Source organism: Thunnus thynnus, chromosome 17 (assembly GCF_963924715.1).
Source record: "Thunnus thynnus chromosome 17, fThuThy2.1, whole genome shotgun sequence".
Lineage (NCBI taxonomy): Eukaryota > Metazoa > Chordata > Actinopteri > Scombriformes > Scombridae > Thunnus > Thunnus thynnus.
In genome coordinates this window covers 15570580-15592292 of record NC_089533.1, presented here as the reverse complement: position 1 = coordinate 15592292, position 21713 = coordinate 15570580, and the positions used below count along the sequence as shown (strand labels likewise).

At 40.6% G+C, this 21713-nt stretch overlaps 1 protein-coding gene across 1 annotated transcript; it reads right to left on the bottom strand.

Annotated features, from left to right (window-relative positions):
• Positions 1 to 140: 140 nt before the first annotated feature.
• ern1 (endoplasmic reticulum to nucleus signaling 1) lies at positions 141 to 21628 on the bottom strand. The gene is made up of 22 exons (XM_067615927.1): positions 21365 to 21628; positions 14072 to 14186; positions 11422 to 11455; positions 11143 to 11215; positions 10859 to 10931; positions 9644 to 9766; positions 8972 to 9073; positions 8620 to 8881; positions 7991 to 8069; positions 7466 to 7625; positions 6374 to 6489; positions 6048 to 6242; positions 5566 to 5830; positions 5365 to 5455; positions 5067 to 5256; positions 4554 to 4653; positions 4243 to 4442; positions 3501 to 3648; positions 3163 to 3290; positions 2386 to 2509; positions 1612 to 1679; positions 141 to 1523 (listed from the first exon to the last, which is right to left on the bottom strand). Exons 1-22 carry the CDS (start codon positions 21440 to 21442, stop codon positions 987 to 989), a joined length of 3261 nt encoding a protein of 1086 aa, XP_067472028.1. The 5' UTR covers positions 21443 to 21628; the 3' UTR covers positions 141 to 986.
• Positions 21629 to 21713: the final 85 nt, after the last annotated feature.

Genomic DNA, 21713 nt, shown 5'->3' with positions numbered 1-21713 from the left:
TGCATACCAGCTACAGTTAAATGAAGACATATTTTTTTAATGTACAATAATAAAAGTGTTACATTTTCTTTGAGGCACTGAGCCTTGATAAATATTCCATACTGAGATGCATCAAGATCAATGAACAAACACAATCTTAGTATAAAAAAAATAGAATTTAATGTGCAAGTCATTAACTTCACTTTGACACCCTTGAAAAGTTCATATACATGAGCGTTCTGCAGCCTGACCTCTAAACTCATATTTGACTACATAATCAAATGAGGCTAAAATTACCTACAGTATTCAGATGCTTACCTGAACACCCTTTGGAACAGCCCACTCTTACCGAGTCAGCACGATAAAGTCTTGATTGACAAAAAGAGAAGCAGTCTAGCAGCATTAACTGGAATCAAGCACATTTAGCATAGTTAATTTTAAAGATCTGTACCCATACAGCACAGTGATATTTTTAAAAAAAGGCACATTGGCCACATTAAATGATTTATCATCAATGATCCAAATTCTGAATCGGTCTATACAAAAATATACATACAGTATCTGTGCAGTGAACAGGCTCACTGAGAAATACAACATTGCACAATAAAACTACCCAAGTGTTCAATAACATCCACACAATGTTTCCCACAATAGAGGCCAGAGATTTTTGGGACAAACACTATTTTGGACATGCCATTATAAAATAATAATAAAAAAATTCTCTTTGCTCAGTCCAGCTACAAGATAATGTCCAACAATGCCATGTTGGTTATCTGACCTCTTCAAGGCAGAGACAGACTTGTGGACGGTTCTGTCGGGGAACATTTTAACCCAGGTGAGCAGAAGGCACTTAATTCAGGGTGCAGCTGCTATGCTAGGCAGTGGATCCCAGGCACTGCAGGCCTGGTCCTCACCAGCACACGGCACAGCAACTGAGCCCCACTTGGTGTCCACTCTTTAAGGCAATGCTCCCCGTCTGTGCTGGGTCCACCTGACTCTGGTCCGGTTCACACTGGTTCATTGTCCAGTGTGAGAGGATCTGGCAGCGTGTGCATTTCAGACTGACTGGATCCTGTTTGTGTGAGAGGAACTGTAGTTGACTCTGAGGCAAGTGTCTGACAGTGCAAGTCAGTCTGTGTGCACAGTTCTGGCTCTGCTGGCTGCACTGTCTGAACTGGCGAGTGTGAAGATACAGGCTCATCTGGTGATGTAGAGGGCACTGATTCAGCAGGTGTCGACTCCTGCACTGGTTGTGATGAATGTGTGGATTCCTGGGGTTGTGATGTGTTTGTTGGCAGGTGTTGAGTGCATGGCTCATTTTGTCTTTGTGGCCCGATGTGTGTGTACTGAGCCTGTGTTTTTGCAATCTGCTCTGCAGTGGAGTAGTAAGGCAGGAATGGCCTCTCAGGGGCACAGGTCCGCATGGCCAGGTAGGTGTGCATCAGCAGGTGGGGGAAGCGGGAGGTGAAGTAGGAGACAAAGTCATCAGGGATGGAGCCCAGAGTCTCCTGGACCTCAGCGGGCAACTCCCTGTAATGGTGTTTCTGTTGAGGGAGCACAGACCGTAAGGCTGACTGTAGAAATTAGTTTCACTTAACACAATTTATCATAGTCATTAAAATACACTCTTACCTTGTTTCTCATTGCACGAAGGAGGTCTCTGACTGACCCACCCTTATAAGAGCGGAATTTCCGCAGATCTGCAAACAAAAGACACAAAACGGCATGCATCACCCACAGAATGAATCCTTGCTCATTAACCACCAACTAGTAAATAAGAAGGCAAGAAATTATACATCTGCCTTTTTATGCAGCAACTAAAGAATCAGACCAATCAGTGCAATTTAGAAAATATAAAACAGAGAGGTTCAGTGGATGATTTTTAATGTTTGAACAAAATAACATCTGATATCTTAGATACTTGAAACAATTGAAACAGTCAAAAAATTTTGGAAAGTTTGAAATAATTAGTTGTTTTATTTTTATTTTTTTTAAATAAAAAAGGTAGCTGTTTGAGTGTACTTTTATACTACGCTGTTGTAATATGACACATACTTTAGTCGCATAATATCACTTTTATCAGTCTGCAAGTTCCAATGACAACCTGTTCAAGAAAATTACATGAGGTTGTGATACACATTGGGTGGCAATGCTGACAGGAAGCGACAGCCAGAGTCAGAAACTGCAATATTTCCTGGTAACAGGACACAGCTAATACATTCAGTGCAACTCTGAATGTACATCATGCTTGTGGGGCAAAACATTTCTCCAACTAGCTGTTAACTGAAACAGTGCAATACTAAAACCCTAAGTTTGAAGCAGCATGAGAAACAAAAACTATTTTACAAAAAGTGGCTCCAGGAGCTTGTATTTAACATGTTGTGTACACTTTAGTTGGTCTCATACCTGTCTGCAGTGGCACAGTGATATGCTCTCTCCAGTCACCCTTGACAACAGCCCTCCCCCCTCTCTCCAGCTGTCTCACTATTGGTCCGTCCAGCGGTTCCTTTTCTATTCTGTCGCTCACATCCTGCAAGCAACCACAAAAAAGTGAAAAAAAAAAAAAGATTTAATTTCAACTAATATGCCTTTTCTTATTATGGTCTTATTGTAATTCAGAACATTATCATACACAAAAACTTATTTTAACCATGAATGAGTCCCATTTGCATGAATCAAGGTGCAAGTACAGTCTACTATAATAGAATTATTAGACATGACTAATAATGGCTACTAATGGATTGCATCAGCAAGCTTTGATTTGTCTGTAAGGATTGAGTCAACCAAAGGAGATGATCCTCATATATCCTACAAGCATTCAGTATATCCTACAAGCATTCAGAGCTTTTTAGATATTGCTAAGAATCAGCTTTTAATCTAGTCCAATACAGACTACATGGCATCACATTAAAATCTGAATAAGTTTTGGTTGGAAACATGTATCAGTGATACAAGCAAACAGAGCATACATACAGATTAATGCAATTTAGAGGAAGGCGTGTGTGTGCACTAGTCTGTAACAGCACAGTGCACTGACTGGCAGCAACTGCATAAGGATGTGGTTTGAACAATCTTACCTATAACCACATGTCAGTAAAACTAAAACATATGATCACTACAGGAACTTTAACTGCACTTTATTACAAAAGAAATGCATTTTCATATGAGTGAAAAATGACTAACCTGAAAGAACTGCAGCTCCTTCTCCAGACTCCAGAAGAAAGGGTGTTTGAGAACACTCTCTGCTGAAGGCCTCCTGTGGGGCTCCATGCTCAACATCTGCTCTATTAGATCTCTGGCTACAATGTCCCCTAGTAGAGTCAATGATAAAAAACATGCTGTTCATGACAATTGTTCACAAATACATTTTATTCACTTAATAAAAACTGTTATTTCTGCCATCAAAACTGTACCAAACCCTTTCTACTGCACCTAATAATCTACATAACAGAGCAACTTCTTTCCTATTGTTGTACTTAATCAGTCATCTGAGATAATAAAACCACAAGTTTAGTCCTCACCATGTTTGTCAGTTTGCAGATGGTCGAGGCTGTATGTGCCAAGTAGGATGTTTGCTTGCCTCTGCAAAGATTTACCGAAAGGGTGGCTACCCTGAGACACCACGTAGTAGAACACACATCCAGCAGAGAAGATATCAACAGCACAGGTCTAAAAGGGACACAAGGAGTAAAAGGATAGAGGAAGGTCAGTGTGAAACATATAAAAAAGAGAACATTTAACACCACAAATAATACAAAGTATCAAGTAATATATGCCAACGTTGTTTTTTTTAGTAAATTAGGTTGTGGTTATGCTGCCTATTACAAATGGCTACAACAACCTAAAATGTCCCTACTCTCAGGAGTCACTTACATCAGATGCTGTGAGCCCCATAAAGGACAAATGTTTTGGTTGTCAAATTATCACAGGTATTGTGAGGTCACACAGTGAGTTTTGTCAACTTTTCTTAAACTTTTAATCTATTTTTTTATTTTAATGTTTAATCTTTCAAATTTCTTGCTCCTTCAGGTCCCACAGTCACCCAATGGACAGTTTGAAGATTATATTCTGTAAAAACTGGGTAACATTTGGGTAAAAGCTCCTTTGATGGCTCTATTGTTTCATCAACTGCAGCTTATTTTTGTCATAGTTTTATCAGACTTCTAAATAAGATAGTTGCACACTTTTGCAAAAAGAAAAAAAATTTCTATATGTTTCCTTAATGAATTCCATGAGAGAGCTGCTACTGTCCTTTGAACTCACCGGGTTGTCTTTACAGTCCTCACTGAGAACCTCAGGGGCGATCCAGCCCTCAGTGCCTGGCACCCCAGACCTTCTGCTGAAACTATGGCGGCCCACCGCCAACTTCTTACACAGGCCAAAGTCAGAGATCATGGCTCGCACCCGACCGTGGGCGTTGGGCATGGACACCAGGATGTTGTGGGGCTTGAGGTCTCTGTGGACTGGAGGGAGAGTATGAAGGTAAGGCAAAAAAAAAAAGCTGTTGCTTTTGGGGTGTAGATATTTATGGGTTATGAGAATGTGAAAGTGGTTTAATATTCAGTGATAGATACCTATGTTGAGAGAGTGCAGATGGGCCAGTCCTGACATGGTCTGCTGAAGCAGCATAACTGGCTCTAGTCCATGACGGTCAAAATCCTGCCTCTCCACATACTAGAGATGGAAGATTGCAGTCAGTGCAGTCCGATAAATATAACAGGCTGTGTCATTTTGGTTGAAGTTATGTTCCTTTCTTGTAGTGTTTTTGTGCTGTATAAATAATGACGCATGACATGAAGGAATCCTGACTATTTTCCTCCACTTATTGCTTATAACCAAACTTCACAAAATCACATGGTACAGTTAAACCCACAGAACAACAGCATGCTGACTACACAAAAAAGTAATGCATCATTGTGGAAACATCAATTAAAATGAGCAAAATACTGGAGCTAATTAATTTTGCTTACAAAGCCCTTTTACTTGCAGACAAGGAACTAAGTTTCCCAAGACACCTAAAAAAGTAATTATGCCTGTACACACTCAGGTAAGAAATAAGTGTTCAAGTGTTCTGAGCCATTCAGTACCTCTTGAAGTGAGGCGGCACACAGCTCAATGGCAATGTACTGGAACTGACGGTCCCTCTCAGTGCAGAAGTATCGGATGACATTTGGATGCTCGTCTGACTCCCTCAGCAGCTGAACCTCCCGGTCTGCAAAGCTGAAGCACTCTGGGAGAATTCTCTTGACTGCCACAGGACGGTTGTCAAACTGACCCCTTGTGGAGGAACGATGGAAATGCAACATCGTGATGTAGGGATATTTCTTCAGTGTTTTACTAATTAAATTAAAATTATCATGAATAATTGTTGACTAGTCGACTTACTTGTACACAATGGTGCCCTCAGCACCATGACCCAAGACCTCTTTGGGGTGGAAAGTTATATTGCCCACTCTGACAATATTGGAGTCCTCTTCTAAAAAGAAATATATAATTTCAGTGAAAACTGGGTTATAACTGTTCATTGAAGTGCTGAATAAGCGCAAAGAAAGAGTGTGAAAATATTTTTAATTTCTCCATCTTTACCTCCATCTTCATGTTCATTGGCAGAGCTGCCCAGCTCAGACACGGACAGATTGGAGTGGTTGGAAGCACGGGGGGTGACATTGGGGCTGCTGTGGTCTGAGCATTCAGAGCGGGTGTGTGCCACCTCCAGGTAGTCACCGTCTGAGGCCAAACCCAGGCCTACGTCTGCAGGGGGGAACGGCTGCTGCCTCTGGAGCAGCTCCAACCTCTCCTCCATCTGTCTCTGGAACTCCAGGTGCTGCAGCTGCTGCTGCTTGTGCACACTCTGCAGTAACAGAGAACATTATGTCTAAAAATCTTAGAATAACAAAACTCTTCTTTTTGTAAAGTTGTCAGTATAGTTGTTTGATGTGGAATGTATGAGCGCTAGTTGCAAGTGGATTTGAGCCTTTTAATCTTGTTTCTCCACATGAAATGTTATCTGTTAACATTAGGTAGAGGCAGCTACTCAACAGTCCACTAGGTGGTGATGTTTGACTTGCCTTAGGGTAGGTAATAACAAAGGCCACCCAGCCAGCCAGGAGGAAAGTGGAGAAGATGATGGTGGCCATGTCCTTTAGCATAGAATCCACAGGGGCCTCTGGCCGCACAATGCGACCACTGGCCCCGGGTTCTTGGATTGATGTTTCAGGCAGAGGAGTAGGGGGGCCGTCATCCATACCACTATCGTTCACCTTCTGCAACATGAAGAGAACAGTGGGGGGCCAAAGAAGTGAGGACAGGGTGAGAAAATCTGCACAGATGCTTGGGTATATCTGACAAATATATTAAAATAAATCATGGGACACACACTGACACACACACAGACCTCCTCTACTTTCTTGTCAGTGGTAGGTGGGATGACATTGCCTTGATTGCGAGGAAAGCTGTCTGGGAACTTCTCCAGGATCTTGGTGTGAGCTTCAGGAGGTGTCTCATGATGACCTGAAATGGAGAGTGAACTCATTAATCATCAGCAACAGCTGCAAAATCATAGATGTACATCTGAACCAAACATTTATTGCAGTCAAGATATTTACATGTTTTGTGTTTAAATTAACAGTAAATACTATATATTGTTAAACTTCTACTCATTTTATCATCCAGCAGAGGGCAGTCTCAGTACAAATGGTCCAGAATGCTGCTGCAAGGCTGTTAACCAGGTACAGCAGGACGACTCACATCACACCCATTTTATGTTCTTTATATTGGCTTCCCATCAGGTTTAGGAGTCATTTTAAGGTTCTTGTTTACACATATAGAGCCCTGCATGGACAGGCATCTGAGTAGATCTGTGACCTTCTCCATCCTATATCACCATAAGATCGCTTAGGTCTCCTGACCAGGGCCTACTGACTGTCCCTCACTCTCGACTGAAAACAAAAGGTGAACATGCCTTTGAAGTAGCAGCTCCAACACTATGGGACTGTCTTTCTTTAGACATACAGTCTGCAGTCTCTGTAGGAGCTTTTAAAAAGCAACTTAAGACCCATCTTTTCAAATTGGCCTTTGTCTCAACTTGATGTCTAGCAGTTTCTTTTGGTGTACCTTGTTGTCTTTGTTTTTGTTTGTATGTTTTTTCTTTAACTTATATCTTGTGGCTTATATTTTATTTCTGTGAAAGGTGCTTTACTAAATAAACTTATTGCAACGCAGTTACTCAAAGTGCAGTGGACCATTTAAGGCCCTGGACTTCAAAATGCAGTGAACAGAAATGAGAGTGAAACACACAGTAATCATTTTACAGTAATCATCTTTACTGATGTCAGACCGTATTGTGTGAATTGTTGGTGAAACTAAAATTTCCTCCCTTTTTAGGTGCTGCCCCTGGAGGTTTCTCCCTCACTGTACCACGGAAGGTCTCCTTACTCAGAGTTGATAGTTTAGACCTGATATCATTGTTTATGTACTACTGAAATACCTATGAGAAGCAGGTAGTTCCTCATGAAGTTGATACGGTTTCGCTCTCTGAGTGCAGCGTTGAACTTGACACTGGTGCTAGGTGTGATGACACACTCCTTGTCCTCTTCAGTCTCCTGGCTGTCAGGACCCTCCAGCATGGGGAAGGTGCTGCCACGAGGCTGCGCGTACACACACAGACACACACACACACACAAATATTTAAGGAATTCAGATACATTTCCTGTCAGATGCCTCAAAGAAAAAAAAAATCAAGTGTAGTCTTCTAAAAACAGTATTCTACTTACTCCACACACACACACACACACACACACACACACACACACACACACACACACACACACACACACACGCGCATACCAGGAAACTATTAACCAAAAATGAACACTGATGTAACAAGATGATAAATGTGTAAGTAAATACAAAACTTGCAAATATTTTAGAAGTAAACATGCATGTATTATGTTCATGTCTTGGTGATAAGGACTGTGTTTTGCTTAAATCAAGATATACAACTGTCACTCACCACCACAGTGACTCCATCGTGCACCAGAGAGGGAGAAGCATACAGACTGGTAGAGTATTTACCCACATACAATGTGGCCCTGAAAAGAGGAAAAGCATAGTTAAGAAATGGCTTGTTCACTTGTGAAAATACATTACACTATGTCTGTTTAATGCTAAACAGAAGTGTGACAGCACACGATCTTGAGTAAATGTACCATTATAGATTCAAAATGGAGAAGAACAGTTCTCCATCACCTCCCTAAATAGTCTAAACTTTCACAGTGGATCAACCACTGAAAGTCCTATTTGTTCTTTCCAGCAAGAGCAGGTGTGAACACAGTATGTAAAAATAAAACGTGCTGCAGTGTGAAACCAGCGGTGAAACAAGGCCAATCTGCACTCACTTGTTAGATATTACATGTCTAGACCCAACTCCATCCCAACATGAAGCAATCTTAAATAAATAAAGTACGTTTTGATCTCACCCTTTAGTAATTTAGGAACCTATGATTAATAAGTACTAAAGGCTCTGACATGTTTAAAAGTGTTTGGCTAATGTTTGTTCTCTGGATGGTATTCAAAAGTATGACAGACTTTAGAAACCAGATGAATCATTTTAAATAATTTTGCTGATGTCAGTTGGCTTACATGAACTTATTCTTGGGCTTCTTCTCTTTGGGAAATGGGTACTTCCACTGGGTGATGCGGCCAACTTCTCCAGACATGAAAGTGAGGTAACGTAGGGTTTCCACTGCCACATTAGTATGGGGAACTTTACGGAGGCCCTCGCGCTGCCAGATATACATGGCCACCACCGGAGAGTTATAGTTCTGCACCCACTGAACGTCTCCAGATTCGCTGTCCACAGTCACCACGAGTCCATCACCATTGGACACAAAGTGAGCCATCTCTGTGGGGAAGACCAATGAACAGATGAGTAATTGGAATTGTCTGTCAGAAATTTAAGCTACAATAGAACCAGAGTGTCTAAGAGTCTTACTGTATTTGGTGTCATCATCAGGAAGGGTGGAGGCGTAGTCAGAATAGGTGGCATTCCAGCGCAGCTCTCTGCTTTTGGTGTCATACATAGTGATGGTGTACTCTAACAAGAAGATGAACAAGGAGAACTTATCCACACAGGGAAAAAAAAATATTTGTATTGTTTTGCTTTCCTTATGTAACATGGACAGGCTTGGGACACTGAAACTGTGTGGCGTATCCATTTCTGGGCGTAAATGCAAAGCAGTGTTGGATTTCTTCTTCTTCAAAAGGTGGGACTCAAAGAATGGAAAACTGAACCTAAATACTGATGTTGGGTGACAAAGTGAGCTTTGACTTGACACCAAGTTAAGGGATAATAGCAAGATTCACGCTCTAGGACATTGTCTACAATTACCCCTGCTTCTCCAGGCTTAAACACTGCTGGTGGTCTTGTTAAGGCGGGTGGGGACATCAGTAGAGATGAGCAGAAGGAAAATAAAGGTTTGCCAACACTTTCGGTTTAGAGTAGGCAAGACAAATAGGCCTACCGATTAGCCAGATGAGATCAACAATTGAATGGGATGGGCTGCAATGCAAACTGATAATCTCACCGAGATAAGGCTGGCCAGGTGAGCAACAAATGTCAGTTGTAATAGCTGAACTTGTGTTGCAGGGTTGTTTTTGTTTTTACCTGTGCGTCCCAGATAGAGCAGAGATGAAGAGGGACACAGCATCTCAGCAAAGGAGGAAGTCAGCGTCTGCTGTTTCTCACCAGTCAGCAAGTCCACCACATACCACAAGTCTTGCTTCTTACCTACAAAAACACAAACAAAATGACTTATCTCTGCCATGATTAAACCATTTATATTGCTTTTGCATATGTATTTCTGTTTAATATTAAACATTTAAGAAACTTGTTACATTTGATATTTATTGTGTTATCATTATCATTGTGTTTCTACTACTGGCACTTCTGACTAATCTGTAAATGTGACACCTATTGCATATCGGTCCACCCAGGAAGAGGGTTTTTCTGTGAGGTTTCTCTCTTTTTTCCTGTTGAAGGTTTTTTTGTGGTATTTTCCTTATCTGAATCAGGGGTTTTATGGTAGAAAGTGCAGAGTAAAAGTACGTAAAACCCTCTGAGACATATTTGTAATTTTGGGCTATCTAAACAGAATTGTTAAATGACCAAAAAGGTGCGTGGTGTACAATAACAAGCAAGCAAAACAACATGCAACCATTTAACCTTCATAGTGATGGGTGTTACCATTATAACACTGAATGAACAACCCATGGCCTCTTTGTACCGGCATCTCATCTGTTTTGTCAGTGCAGGGAGTGTCAGTAATACCCTAATCATAGCTATTATAGATGAGTACAAAAACAACAAAATCAGGTCACAGCTGCTAGGATTCAGAGAAACCAGCTGAGGAGGGAGGATGATCTAGCCTAAGAAATCCTACAAACTCTCATACATGGACTGATTTAAAGAGAGAATTTCAGGCTGCAGCCTTTGTATCTCCGCTATGCTTTGTGCTGGCTGCAGCTTCAGTTGAATGAAAACAAAAGCCACACTGATAATGACTGCGAGGATGCAAATGTCATCTGCTTCCCTTCGAACAATGACACAGTCACTATGGTAGATTACCTTTCCCCTGTTAACTGTTGTAAATTCAAAAGAGCACAAGCTACGACCGCAGGTTGAGTGGAATAGAAAGGTACGGTTATGTATTCTGTTAAAGCCAGATAACACCGGTTTATTAAGGTGAGGAGACACATGGGGACATGGACTGCACTCACTCAACTTATTCAAATGTCACAGCAGTCGATACACACGTAGAGTGTAGCAAACATGCGTTTAACCAAAAGACATACTTAATTTCTTATTGAAAATCAGCCTTACCCATGTAAAGGATTCCATCAGAACTGCGACAGGGAGAGGCGTGGACCAACTCAGGAATAGTGAACGGTAATTTCTGTTTGAGCACACAAATTCAAATCAGATAACCGTATCATCAGACATATCTTATGGGGATTGTCTTGCAGAATGAGCGTGCATTACTTTCAGCATGACTTTTACACACAAATGTTCAGAGAAAACATTTTTCTGTAGAAGAGGGAACTGAAAGGGATGTTTCTTACAAAAGGGGAGAGATTATAGTTTGTGATAAAGTTATTTTCTCTTACTGTGAGGCCTTCGTTGTTCTTTCCTCCAAGAGAATACAGGCTGCCATCATTGGGGTCAGGCAGAAAGGCTGGTCTGCAGGAAAGAGTAAAGAAGGTACAACATCACACTAACAACCAGTAAAAGGAGATTATGTCAGCAATTAGTTTGACTGTCAGATAAGACAAGCTCAACAGGTTACCACAACCATTTGCATTCACCGTCTTTTGTCACAGACATGTGTAACACACAAAGAAACATACATGCACACATGCGGAAAAAAAGCTCAAAAAGATACATACTCTGCCACATGTGTGGGGACCTGAAGAACTGGATCTGTGAGGAGAGAACAGGAGACAAGATACAAGTCAGGACTGACAAGAATATTAGCCGACAATAGAAACCATGGCCAGTAGTTGTTGAGCAAGAAAATGGCATGAACATTGATGACATTCAACCGCACAAAGAACACAAAGTCCAAATGAAAACTGATTCCCCTGAGGCAAACAGTCATATCTGCTAACTGCTCTTCATGAATGAGCCTGGCAGGTAACAGCTATGGTATTGTATGCGATTGTTTAATGAGCTCATATTAGATCTCATCCTCTTAAAAAAAAAGTACTTAACATTTTAACCTGTTGCTGAGAAGAGATTGATGAGCCTAAATCATTGAAAAAAAAAATTTACTCTATATTTCAATATTGGAAATAAATGAGTGAGTTGTTAATTTTTCTCCCTGAAATGCCTCCCAGGAACCACATCAAGTTTTTGCATTTTGAACCCCTTTTATTACTAATGTCATACATTAACAATACTGCCTCCCATTTTCCAAAAAAGTACAACAGTGGGTTCTACCCTCTAGGCAGCGATCAGCTTCCGTTCAGCAGAAGATGAAAATCAACTTGAGATACAGTATGTGATCCATCACAATGAACATTAGTCTTAACTTTTTTATGCTATTACATTATAAGTTATATTACTGTTGTGTTGTAGGCTAAGGAAGTGCAGACTTTTCACATTCAGAGTCTCTGCAAGTGGATTTTCATACCTTCATGAATAACTGACCATTCAAAAATCTGAAGAAAAAAAAAACCTATTTGAAACATGGTCAGTGATAATAATAGGTTAAAACACAACAATGGTTCTTTAAGCCAAGAGTAAAAGCATGAGGCCCGAACTGTTGCTACTATAAAAACACACACCTCCTAACAGTGTGAACATACAGGGCGTGGACCAGATGGTGCTGATCTCTGTAGAGGTGTCAGAGAGGGTCAACAATAGCTGGGGAAGGGGGTGGGGTCTGCATAGGATTACCTGAAGGTGGTTGATGACTGTTGTGCTCAAGACTCATCCATATTTATTATTAAATGTAATTGCAGAAGGTGGTGAGAAAACAATGGTTTACCATGTTGCACAGAGGGACATTAACACTCATTGGCTGAAATACAAATGCATGTACACAAAGCCAACAAAGAGTGACAAGCAAACAGTGAGAGGACATACATGTGGGCTGAGTTGTGCTGGGATTTTTGTCGGTGTTTGGTTGCCTGACTGGAACACAACAACAGGTGTGTACAAAGCCTGGTGGAGAACTGGTCAAATTTATATTCAACAGTTCTTCCAGGAAAACAGATGATGCGGAGGAAGCAGCCTCTGCCCGTGATTATTAATGATTTGGCCATTAGGTGGATCTATCCAGGACTTGCAGGCCCACACCACTTTAATTTTACTGTTTCTTAAAATCTTGTTTTCATGAAAAATGTGAGATTATTTTAGGGTTCTGGGTAATTTTACCTGATTTATTTTACTGATTTTTCCTTCTCACAGAGTAGGAGAAATTCTTCAAACAAGAAAACTAATGAATGCTATAACTAGATAAAACTACACAAAACAATAAAAATCTAAAGTAGACATTTTCAGCACACTATTTCCGATAACCCTTCAGTCTATCTTATCTCATGTAACTGTATACACTGTAAAAAGTGTATAGTGCCGACAGTAACATGCTAATCACAGCACATGCTGTATGTGCAGGTGATACTACAGCAAAGTTACTTACCCTTGCCCATTCTGACCTTGATTACAGACTATATTTGCCCCTCTTTCAGTTAATAATTACCCAGTTTCCATGCCTAACAGAACATCTCACAGCATTTACTCAAGCATGGCCTGAACATAAAATTTCATCTCAGAAACCATTTTGTATAACTCAGTAATACCAATAAAAAAGCAAAAACAGTATTTTTTGACAAAATATATTACAAGTATATGCATTGAAACAATAAACGAGGAAAAAGGGGCTTTTTTGTGGTTCTCAAGTGATCATAATTTAAAATATATGCCCTGTTTACACTCAAAAAATATTTAAACAGCATTAGAAAATATGAATGACTTACAGCAGATTTAGTTCTTGTATAGTATTAAGAATGGTAGCAAGTTCAAATCCTGTGTCTTAAATTTTGGTAATGTGGCCTCCATTTTGTTCACATCTGTTCAAATCAATACACAAGTTTGGATAATCATAAAACCCAAGTAGCAGTGACAGGATATGGTATCAACTAGCAACGACTTGAAATCATTCACTGTAATTAAGTCAGTATTAGAGGAGTTAAAGTTAGAAGAGTAGAAAGTTTCACCTATGGAAATTTTGTTCAATTCTTTAAACTTTGAAGGATATAACTGGACAATTTTTTTTTAGAATTTTGTTAAATTCTTTAAAAATCACTCTTATTGTTGTGTTCTGGCATACTCTCCATGACATAAATGAAGACTGAAAATGTCAAAAGTACCTCATTGTGGTTCAAAAAACACAATGGGATCTCATTGTTTTCTCTGTGGCAGCACACAAACCCACTTTGTTTTTATTTTACAAATGCAACTATGCCTACGAGACAAGCAGACAAAGAAAAACTTGACAGTGAATCACACTCGACTCTGGTCCCCTCCTCTTACCTTCTTTCAGAGTCCATTTGATAGAGCCTGATTTCTTGCTAACAGCATGCAGGTTTCCATCCAGGGTGGACACAAAGAGCAGGCTTTCAGGAAGGGAAACTGTGCTGCAAAACCCCTACAGGGACACAACACAAAAAAACAAAGAGAGGTATACAATCACATCTCTACTCAAAATATCAGACAAACTTATTCATTATGCACATAAATCAAGGTGATAACATTAAACTCAGACATTAGCACGCAGGCATGTGTGAGCATGTGTGCTTCCACTTAAACCCAAAAGGTTAGGTCCAAATGTGTGCTCCTGCATTGAGGCTGTGAATAACAACATCAGTCACTAATCACTGAGAGACTACTTATCCTCACATACACCTGAACCAAAGAGAAGTAATATAATAACATTACAGAATGCTAATGAAATTATTCAGACAGTGACAAGTAGAAATCAGGCAGGAAATGAGCAACTGTCTGACAAATGTTACTGCGTTGTAGAAAGAGAGGCATGTTTTCATCATTTCCCCAGTATAGTTGGTGGGGTGATGGGTTGCCTGAGTGCTAACTGCAGCCATGGCCCGCTTTACAAATAAATGCACTTCAGATCAATACCTTACAATGACAGTTGAAGAGCAAACTAGGAGGAGGCTGCCTGGCTAGGTAACTAGGGGCAGGATCGTTGTACAGGGTTGCAACGTGGTGGCAGGTAAACAAAACCAGCATGAGGCTGGGCACGTGTGTGTGCATGTTCTAAACTTCAGAGTTACAGTTAACCAAGCAGCATACCCTATAAGGATGGCTTGTTTTTTAACAGATTTCGCAATGAACTGAGTAGAAACTGCTTCAACTTTCCTATGCACAGATGAATAGTGGGCTGACAGGCCATATGGGCATTGGGCACCACTCTTTCCAGAACCCTGTACTCCCACTCACAAATATGGGTGACATGAACAGACATGAGAACACTTGGATGACAGAAGTGACAATACATGTGACAAAGAGGCAGTACACTGATACAGTCAGAGGAAACTGAGAAGTCAAATAAAAACTGCAGCCAATCCAGTGCAAACAACTGAACCCATAACCACAACAGCAGTTAAGTGACCCTGCCTCATGACTTGGCTTATGCCAGAATTAACAACACTGTGGGTGATGTGTGCTCTACTCACCCACTATGGAATTTTAAAAACGCTGCTTTTGATAACCAAGCTCTGGGCTTCATCTAGTTTTTGGCACCAAGGTGCAGGAGGATGTCCAATAAGTCGGTTGAGAGCTATGACTGCCCACCAAACCCAAGGAGACCACATGAACTCAGCACGACCTTTGTACTCTGATATAAGCAGTTCTTTCAAATTATATTCAACTGGTAGACATGAAGTGCGAGTTAAGGAGGCTGGGAGAACTTTTCATCAACGATCTTTTATGTTTTAACAATAAATTACATTACATATACAAACTACTTTCCATGTCATACTTTTTAAATGGATTTCTTACTGACTTGAGACTGGGAATGAAAAATCTGAGGATGACAATCTAACCTCTAAACCCGTCATCTTTACCACAGGAGCCTAAGAAAAGCAAAACAGCTTAGATAGACCTCATTCTTCTGCTGAACCACGACGGTATTGATCAACATCTCTGACTAATCCCCCTGAACATGTCTCTGGAGGCGGTGCAAACAGCCCCTCCATATTATGCAGATTACCAATCTATAATTACTAACACACTCTTCTCAGCATTTAGCCACTTCTGATGAGGGAGAGAGAAGGTGGGGGTTGAAGTGACCTTAAGCTAGACGCAAGAACCACCAGAGCTGGTGGTCGAGTATGTGGTAAAGAGCAAATGCAACCATCACCGAGTCACTCAGGGCGTTCCTCTTGGTCACACAGCTCGCAATTCCTTACAACACTAACGCCATAAAAAAGGAACAGTGCCAGGGCAAACAGTAATTTTACAACATTCACCATGAGTGTTTTTCATCTTAAACTTAAAATGAGGAACTACTTACATGTTTTAACTGGCCAGATAGAAACCAAGGGCCAAAACAACCCCACAAACTGAAGGTGATGTTAAAATGTTTTCAGTTTCAGAGTTTTTCAGAGTTTCACACTCTGCAGAAGGAAACTGGGTCCTTCCACATTTGCCTACAGATCCCCTGCTGTAATCTCACATCCTATACAAGCATTTGAGTCAATATTGTGCACCTGTGACTGTTCCCACTGGGCTGCAAACTCACATGCATCACACAACTGTACTGGGAGAATCATAACTGATCTGTTTTCGGGCCCCCCGTAACTTCCATCAGGGTTCTTGGTTTCATAAGCAAATGACCTTCCAAACATCTGTTAGCCTCTTAGTTTTGGATGCAAACTGATACTCGACAACAGTTGGATATTTTACAATGTCGGGGTTTATGGACATCTTTTTTACAATGTCTGGCTGCACAGATTGACAGAGGTGGTGAGTTATTAAACTCTTTTAGAGGACTGAACGATTGGGGCATTCCCTTTCATTTCCTTATTCTGTGTGTAAAACAGAAATGTTTAGTTGTTGCGTAAGTGGGTTACATAATACTACAGAACTGGGCGAAACCAAAGTATTGGCAAGTTCTGAGGTCTCCACTTTCCCTTCTGCAATGAGGCCAGACATGGCTCAGAGGGACATTGACTACAATGCTCATGATATCATTGGCAGCTGGCTGTGTGTCACTGTGCTTCACAACCTACTGCATGGTAGACCAACCTAAACAGAGGACAGGCTGTAATTGGCAGCTTTCCTACTGAGTGTACACAAACACTTTAGAAGTGCACCTGATTCATCACCCCTTTGTCAGAAACTCTTGATATGTTGTCAACCAGTGAAATATTACATCTAACCAATAGTTAGGGGAGTGAGGATCTAAACCAGAGCACCTGGGCAAAAGCTGTAATAATACAATGCAATCACTTGTCTTAGAGGACAGACAGTAAATACTGAGAGCCAGACAGTCTCTTCACAGGAGAAAGACTGGATTAAAGATAGATACACAGACACACACACCCACCAGGGCAACTGAGGGAGCAGAAGAAGGGAAAGAGGCAGGGATGCTCCAATAAGTATTGGCTGATATTGAGTGCAAATGACTTGAGCGGGTCTTAAAAGCTGATGAGAAAATATGAGAGGCGAACAACTGACCATCACTTGGTGTTTTCACACAACAGCTGTACAGTGAAATGCAGCTGCTGTATTGTTCCCATCCAGTTTTGTGATGGAAACAAACAGACCATGGTGGGACTCGATAAGCAACAAGTGTGTGGCTGTATTACACACACGGCCAGATGGATTGTTAGCATCGTCTGCAACTCTGATGAAATCTTCTCGTGTCTGGCTGTCTTACTGAGTGTGTGACAGAGAAAGATTTTCATTTGTTGCCTGACCCTTCAGGCTGCTCTGTGAGATGCATGCAGTGGAAGGAGGCCAAAGCAGAATGTGGCCTAAACTAATTGTTTCTGCTGAAAAGTGGAACAGTAGCAGCAATGTCTGCAGCAATAAGCAGTCTGTTTGCAGCTTGCTTGGGTGTCATTTATCACTAGTCATTTGACACGTAATGCAGCAACAGGTTCAAGTTATCAAACGTGTTTTAAAAGTCTATTAAGACATCTGTTGTCCACCGGTCTTTAAATCCTACATGGAGGTAGTCATGAATAGTTTTCCTTCGGGGCTGTATAAAGATGACATAGACCTGAGGATGTTTGATTTCCTTCAGACATCAATAGGAGGGTTGAATTTTACTAGAGTAAGACAGATGCCAATGTTTGCCATTGGGGAGATAATTATTCAAAAGTCAAAGTGGAGATCTCTGGAAACACATTTTAGCAACTTGCAGTGTCAACACAGTCTTTATCAGCTGCACTCTGCATGTTGTTGCTGCAGTGGAGAGGATGTCACGTGTTGCCCTCGTTCATGCACGCTCAGTCAAAGCACAGCCAATCTACTGTTGTGATAAGATAAAAATTAAAGAAGTAAAATGTGGCAATGGTGACTTAAGCTGAATGATTTTGTAAAAGATATCTAATTGCGATTATTTTGACTGATATTGCAACTGTGATATGATTTGCGACATTACAGGAAATGATCGTTTTTACATCATTATTCTCATTTTCATTGAAAAACTTTAAAATGATTATGGTGTGATTTTTGCAGGATCTGTACCAAACACAGATGTTTTCTTAAGTGTGTGGAATGTGATGTGTAGGCCAGGACATCTCTGCAGCAAGACAATATTTAATTTAAAGCGGTATTTTGGCACACATTTCACCTCTAACAAATATTGTGCCTCCTGCAATTTGAAAATTGTAATAGGCAAATGTTCAGACCAAGTGGTGACCAATCAATGCGACAAACTACAGCAGAGGAACACATTTTAATCTCAAGTCAGTTAAAGGAATATTAGTGTTGTTATTAAGGGCCTGATGTGTGCAGTGAGGCATGAGCATAATGTGAGAAGACCATCTCCAAACAAACAGTAATAGCTGTAGATCTGCTAGCTAGCTTTTAGTTACACATCCTCCATACAACGGAAAAATCAACCGAGCTTAAAAATAGCTCAATTGTGAAGACGAGAGTCAAAAGAGAAAATGAGCCTTTTCCCTACATCGTTTTTATATCCCTGTCACACACGCACACTTACACACTTATGTCATAGTCTATAGATGGCCTATCTTTTTTTACCCTCACAACACGAGCAGACTGTCCAACAGGCTGACAGAAGACCCCAAGACATGATAGTGGATTATAAAGCTGCTTTAATCTGCTACTTAGCTGAAGTGGTTAACTAGCTTGCAAACAAATAGACTTCTTAAAGATGAGCCAGGCCTGCACAGAATCAATCACCAGCTATCGCTGCAAAAAGGCACACCGGTTATATCCCTGTCTGACTCGATCCTGACTTTCTCATGCAAACTTAAGCAACGACAACCTCATGAGATCAAAGTAGCTGCGGTTTTCAGAGGTAGGCACATGAGTCACTCTCCATCGACCGCAAGACCCCAGTGCATGAGGAGGAACCCTGGATGTCCCCTGATCTAAGAGCCGACTGGCTTAGATGTTTGATGAACAACATGACATTGTATTAAAGCTGCAACTAAACTATTTTCATTATCCATGTATCTGTTATTTTCTTGATTAAAATCAATAAGATGGTTGGTCTATAATATGTTGATCACTGTTTGCCAAAGCCCAAGTAGCAACCTAAAAATACATCTTATAGAGACTCTTCATTTACTGTTTAGTTGTAAAGATTTTGACTTTAATAGTCTGTACAATTAAGTATTATGTTGTTAACAGGATAAATGTTGTGTGGTTGATGGCAACTTATATCAGCCAGGGAGGCTGAAAAAATTCTGTAGCCTTTGAATATTACAGATGTGAACGAGTCTGAGGTGAACAGGTCCAGCAAACAAGTCTGAGTGGCAGCGGATTTATGGTCGGCATTCTAACTGACAGGTAGTCGTCGGCAGACTGTAGGCGATACAATATGTTGCTTACATGAAAATTAATTCTAAATGTATTTGCAAAATAACTGAGTAATATAGAGGTGAAATAAACGCTGTCATGATTACCACAAATAGCCTATATATCATGTTAGAAAATTGCTCACTAAAACAGACTGGTTGAAAGCTGGATAGATTACTCTGACAACATTTTATTACAATGGGATCTGATGTAACGAGTATTTCTGTGACTTCCTGTATAAACTGGGAAGGCGCCAGAGAACCGTTAGTCGTCACTGCAGTGTTTTATTGTCACTTCCCCATGTTGCAATCTCCTACTCAACTTTCCAGGTAAGTTAAGATAAATCCCAAACGACTCGTTGGACTCATCCGGATCTGGCTCAGCTTCAACAAGTTAGCTAGCTCACTTTTTGTGTCAGCAACTAAATACTATAAAATCCATATCCTGTTAGTGGTAAAAAGTGAAGAAAACAACAGTTTGATTTCAGCACAGGGTTCTTGGTGTTTTCATACTTTTGCTGGATCAGGTCGCATTGCAATTAATCTGATAATACCTAGTCATAAGCAGCACATATGTTTGTGTGCTGGTTGTGCATTGCTCTGGTGCAGGTAATGCATGATTTGATCAAGGTAACCACAAAAGACAATCAAGTATAACCACACTGTGCTTTGGCGACGTAGAACTTTTCAAATTAGAGACTACAGATGGAGCATTACTGAATCTGTCCTGCTGCTTTCAGATGTCTCTTGAGATCTTACCAACAGAAGGGAAGGTTTTTATACAGTTTAAAGCTTCGGTGGATGACAGATAGTCTTTACCTCAGCGCAGAGACAGCTACTTTCTTGTATTAAGCTTTTCTTTAAGTCTGATCTAAATGAGTGTACTGTTGGGAAAGAACCTACTGAAAGTGTCTATTATGCATTTCCTGTGTATTTCTGTCTTAGTCTCATTTCATTTGGAATCAAAAGTTGAAGTTGCCCAGAAAACAGACTCTGTCCACTGACATCTACCAGTCAGCACAACAACAACAACAACAAAAAACAATTTTCACTTTCACACTGACCCGTCACCTTGCACCAAGCAGGGCACAGAAATAATCAGTGATTTTTTATTGACACTGATATTGCTTGGCAAGCAGAGAACAAGTGTTACATTAACCATATAAGCTATAAATATTAATATCTGACTAAGCCCGCACAACATCAACACAATGCGTCAGGTATACTGTTCCGATGACCTAGTATGATAACGACATGGCTTTTATTAAATTCACTACTTTGCTCATACTATTCTGATATATTTCGGGGGTGTTGATGAAATAACACTAGGGCCTCTAATCAATAAACATGAGCTTAACACATATACACATAGCAGAATATCTCCTAGTCCACTAGCACACATTTTTTCCTAATTCTCACCTGCTGAAGTTGCTGATAGCAAATGGCAAATATAGTTTCATACCCTGTTATAACAGGTCTCCTTGGCCCGACCTGCTTGACTGATGAATTGGAAATAATGTACGTTGACAATTCAATGTTGCTTCATTTAACTGCAGGATATTTGAAGCTCAAAACTTAACAAGCACTTTTCAAGCTAACGTTAGCTTACTTCTGTCATGACCAGAAAGCACGCAGCATACAGACAGCATGAAAGCCTCACTGAATAACTAATATTTTTAGCTTGGACCACTAATACTTGTACCTCTGAAGGCAGAAAAATCAGTGTTAGGTCAAAAGAGTAGTTTAACGAGCAACACCGAGCCAATATTATCTAACTTAAGCTAGCTTATCCAGTTAGCCCTCTTACCTTTTGTGGGAGACCAGCGCAGCAAAGCAACGCCAAAATGCACCACAACAGGGCCCGACTGCTCACTGTCCAGTCCATGTTTTCTGGTCTTAAACCGGGATAGACAGTTGGTCCGGACGGCTGTAGACTACATAGAAAACGCGATTTGGCTCACGACCAGATGTTACGAAATTTTTATAAACGTTGAAACATTAATGGCAGTAGTGGCGAGCACAACGTTAGATCCGCTTCTTCCTGAAATGAGAAATGTGGGGGTTGGACTTTGGGATAGATATCCACACGAGTGGAGGAGGGGAGATGTAGAGTCAGTATAAACCAATGAGAAAAGGCTCACCCGCACCGGATGTGG

Excerpts from the sequence above, each read along its gene's own strand:
- ern1 (XM_067615927.1), bottom strand. The coding sequence starts at position 21,442 with ATGGACTGGACAGTGAGCAGTCGGGCCCTGTTGTGGTGCATTTTGGCG. Across the intron at positions 9,767-10,858 it reads TGATGGAATCCTTTACATGG|GTAAGAAGCAAGACTTGTGG; the intron begins GTAAGGCTGATT and ends GTGTTTTTGTAG. Across the intron at positions 1,680-2,385 it reads CACTGTGCCACTGCAGACAG|ATCTGCGGAAATTCCGCTCT; the intron begins GTATGAGACCAA and ends TTTTGTTTGCAG.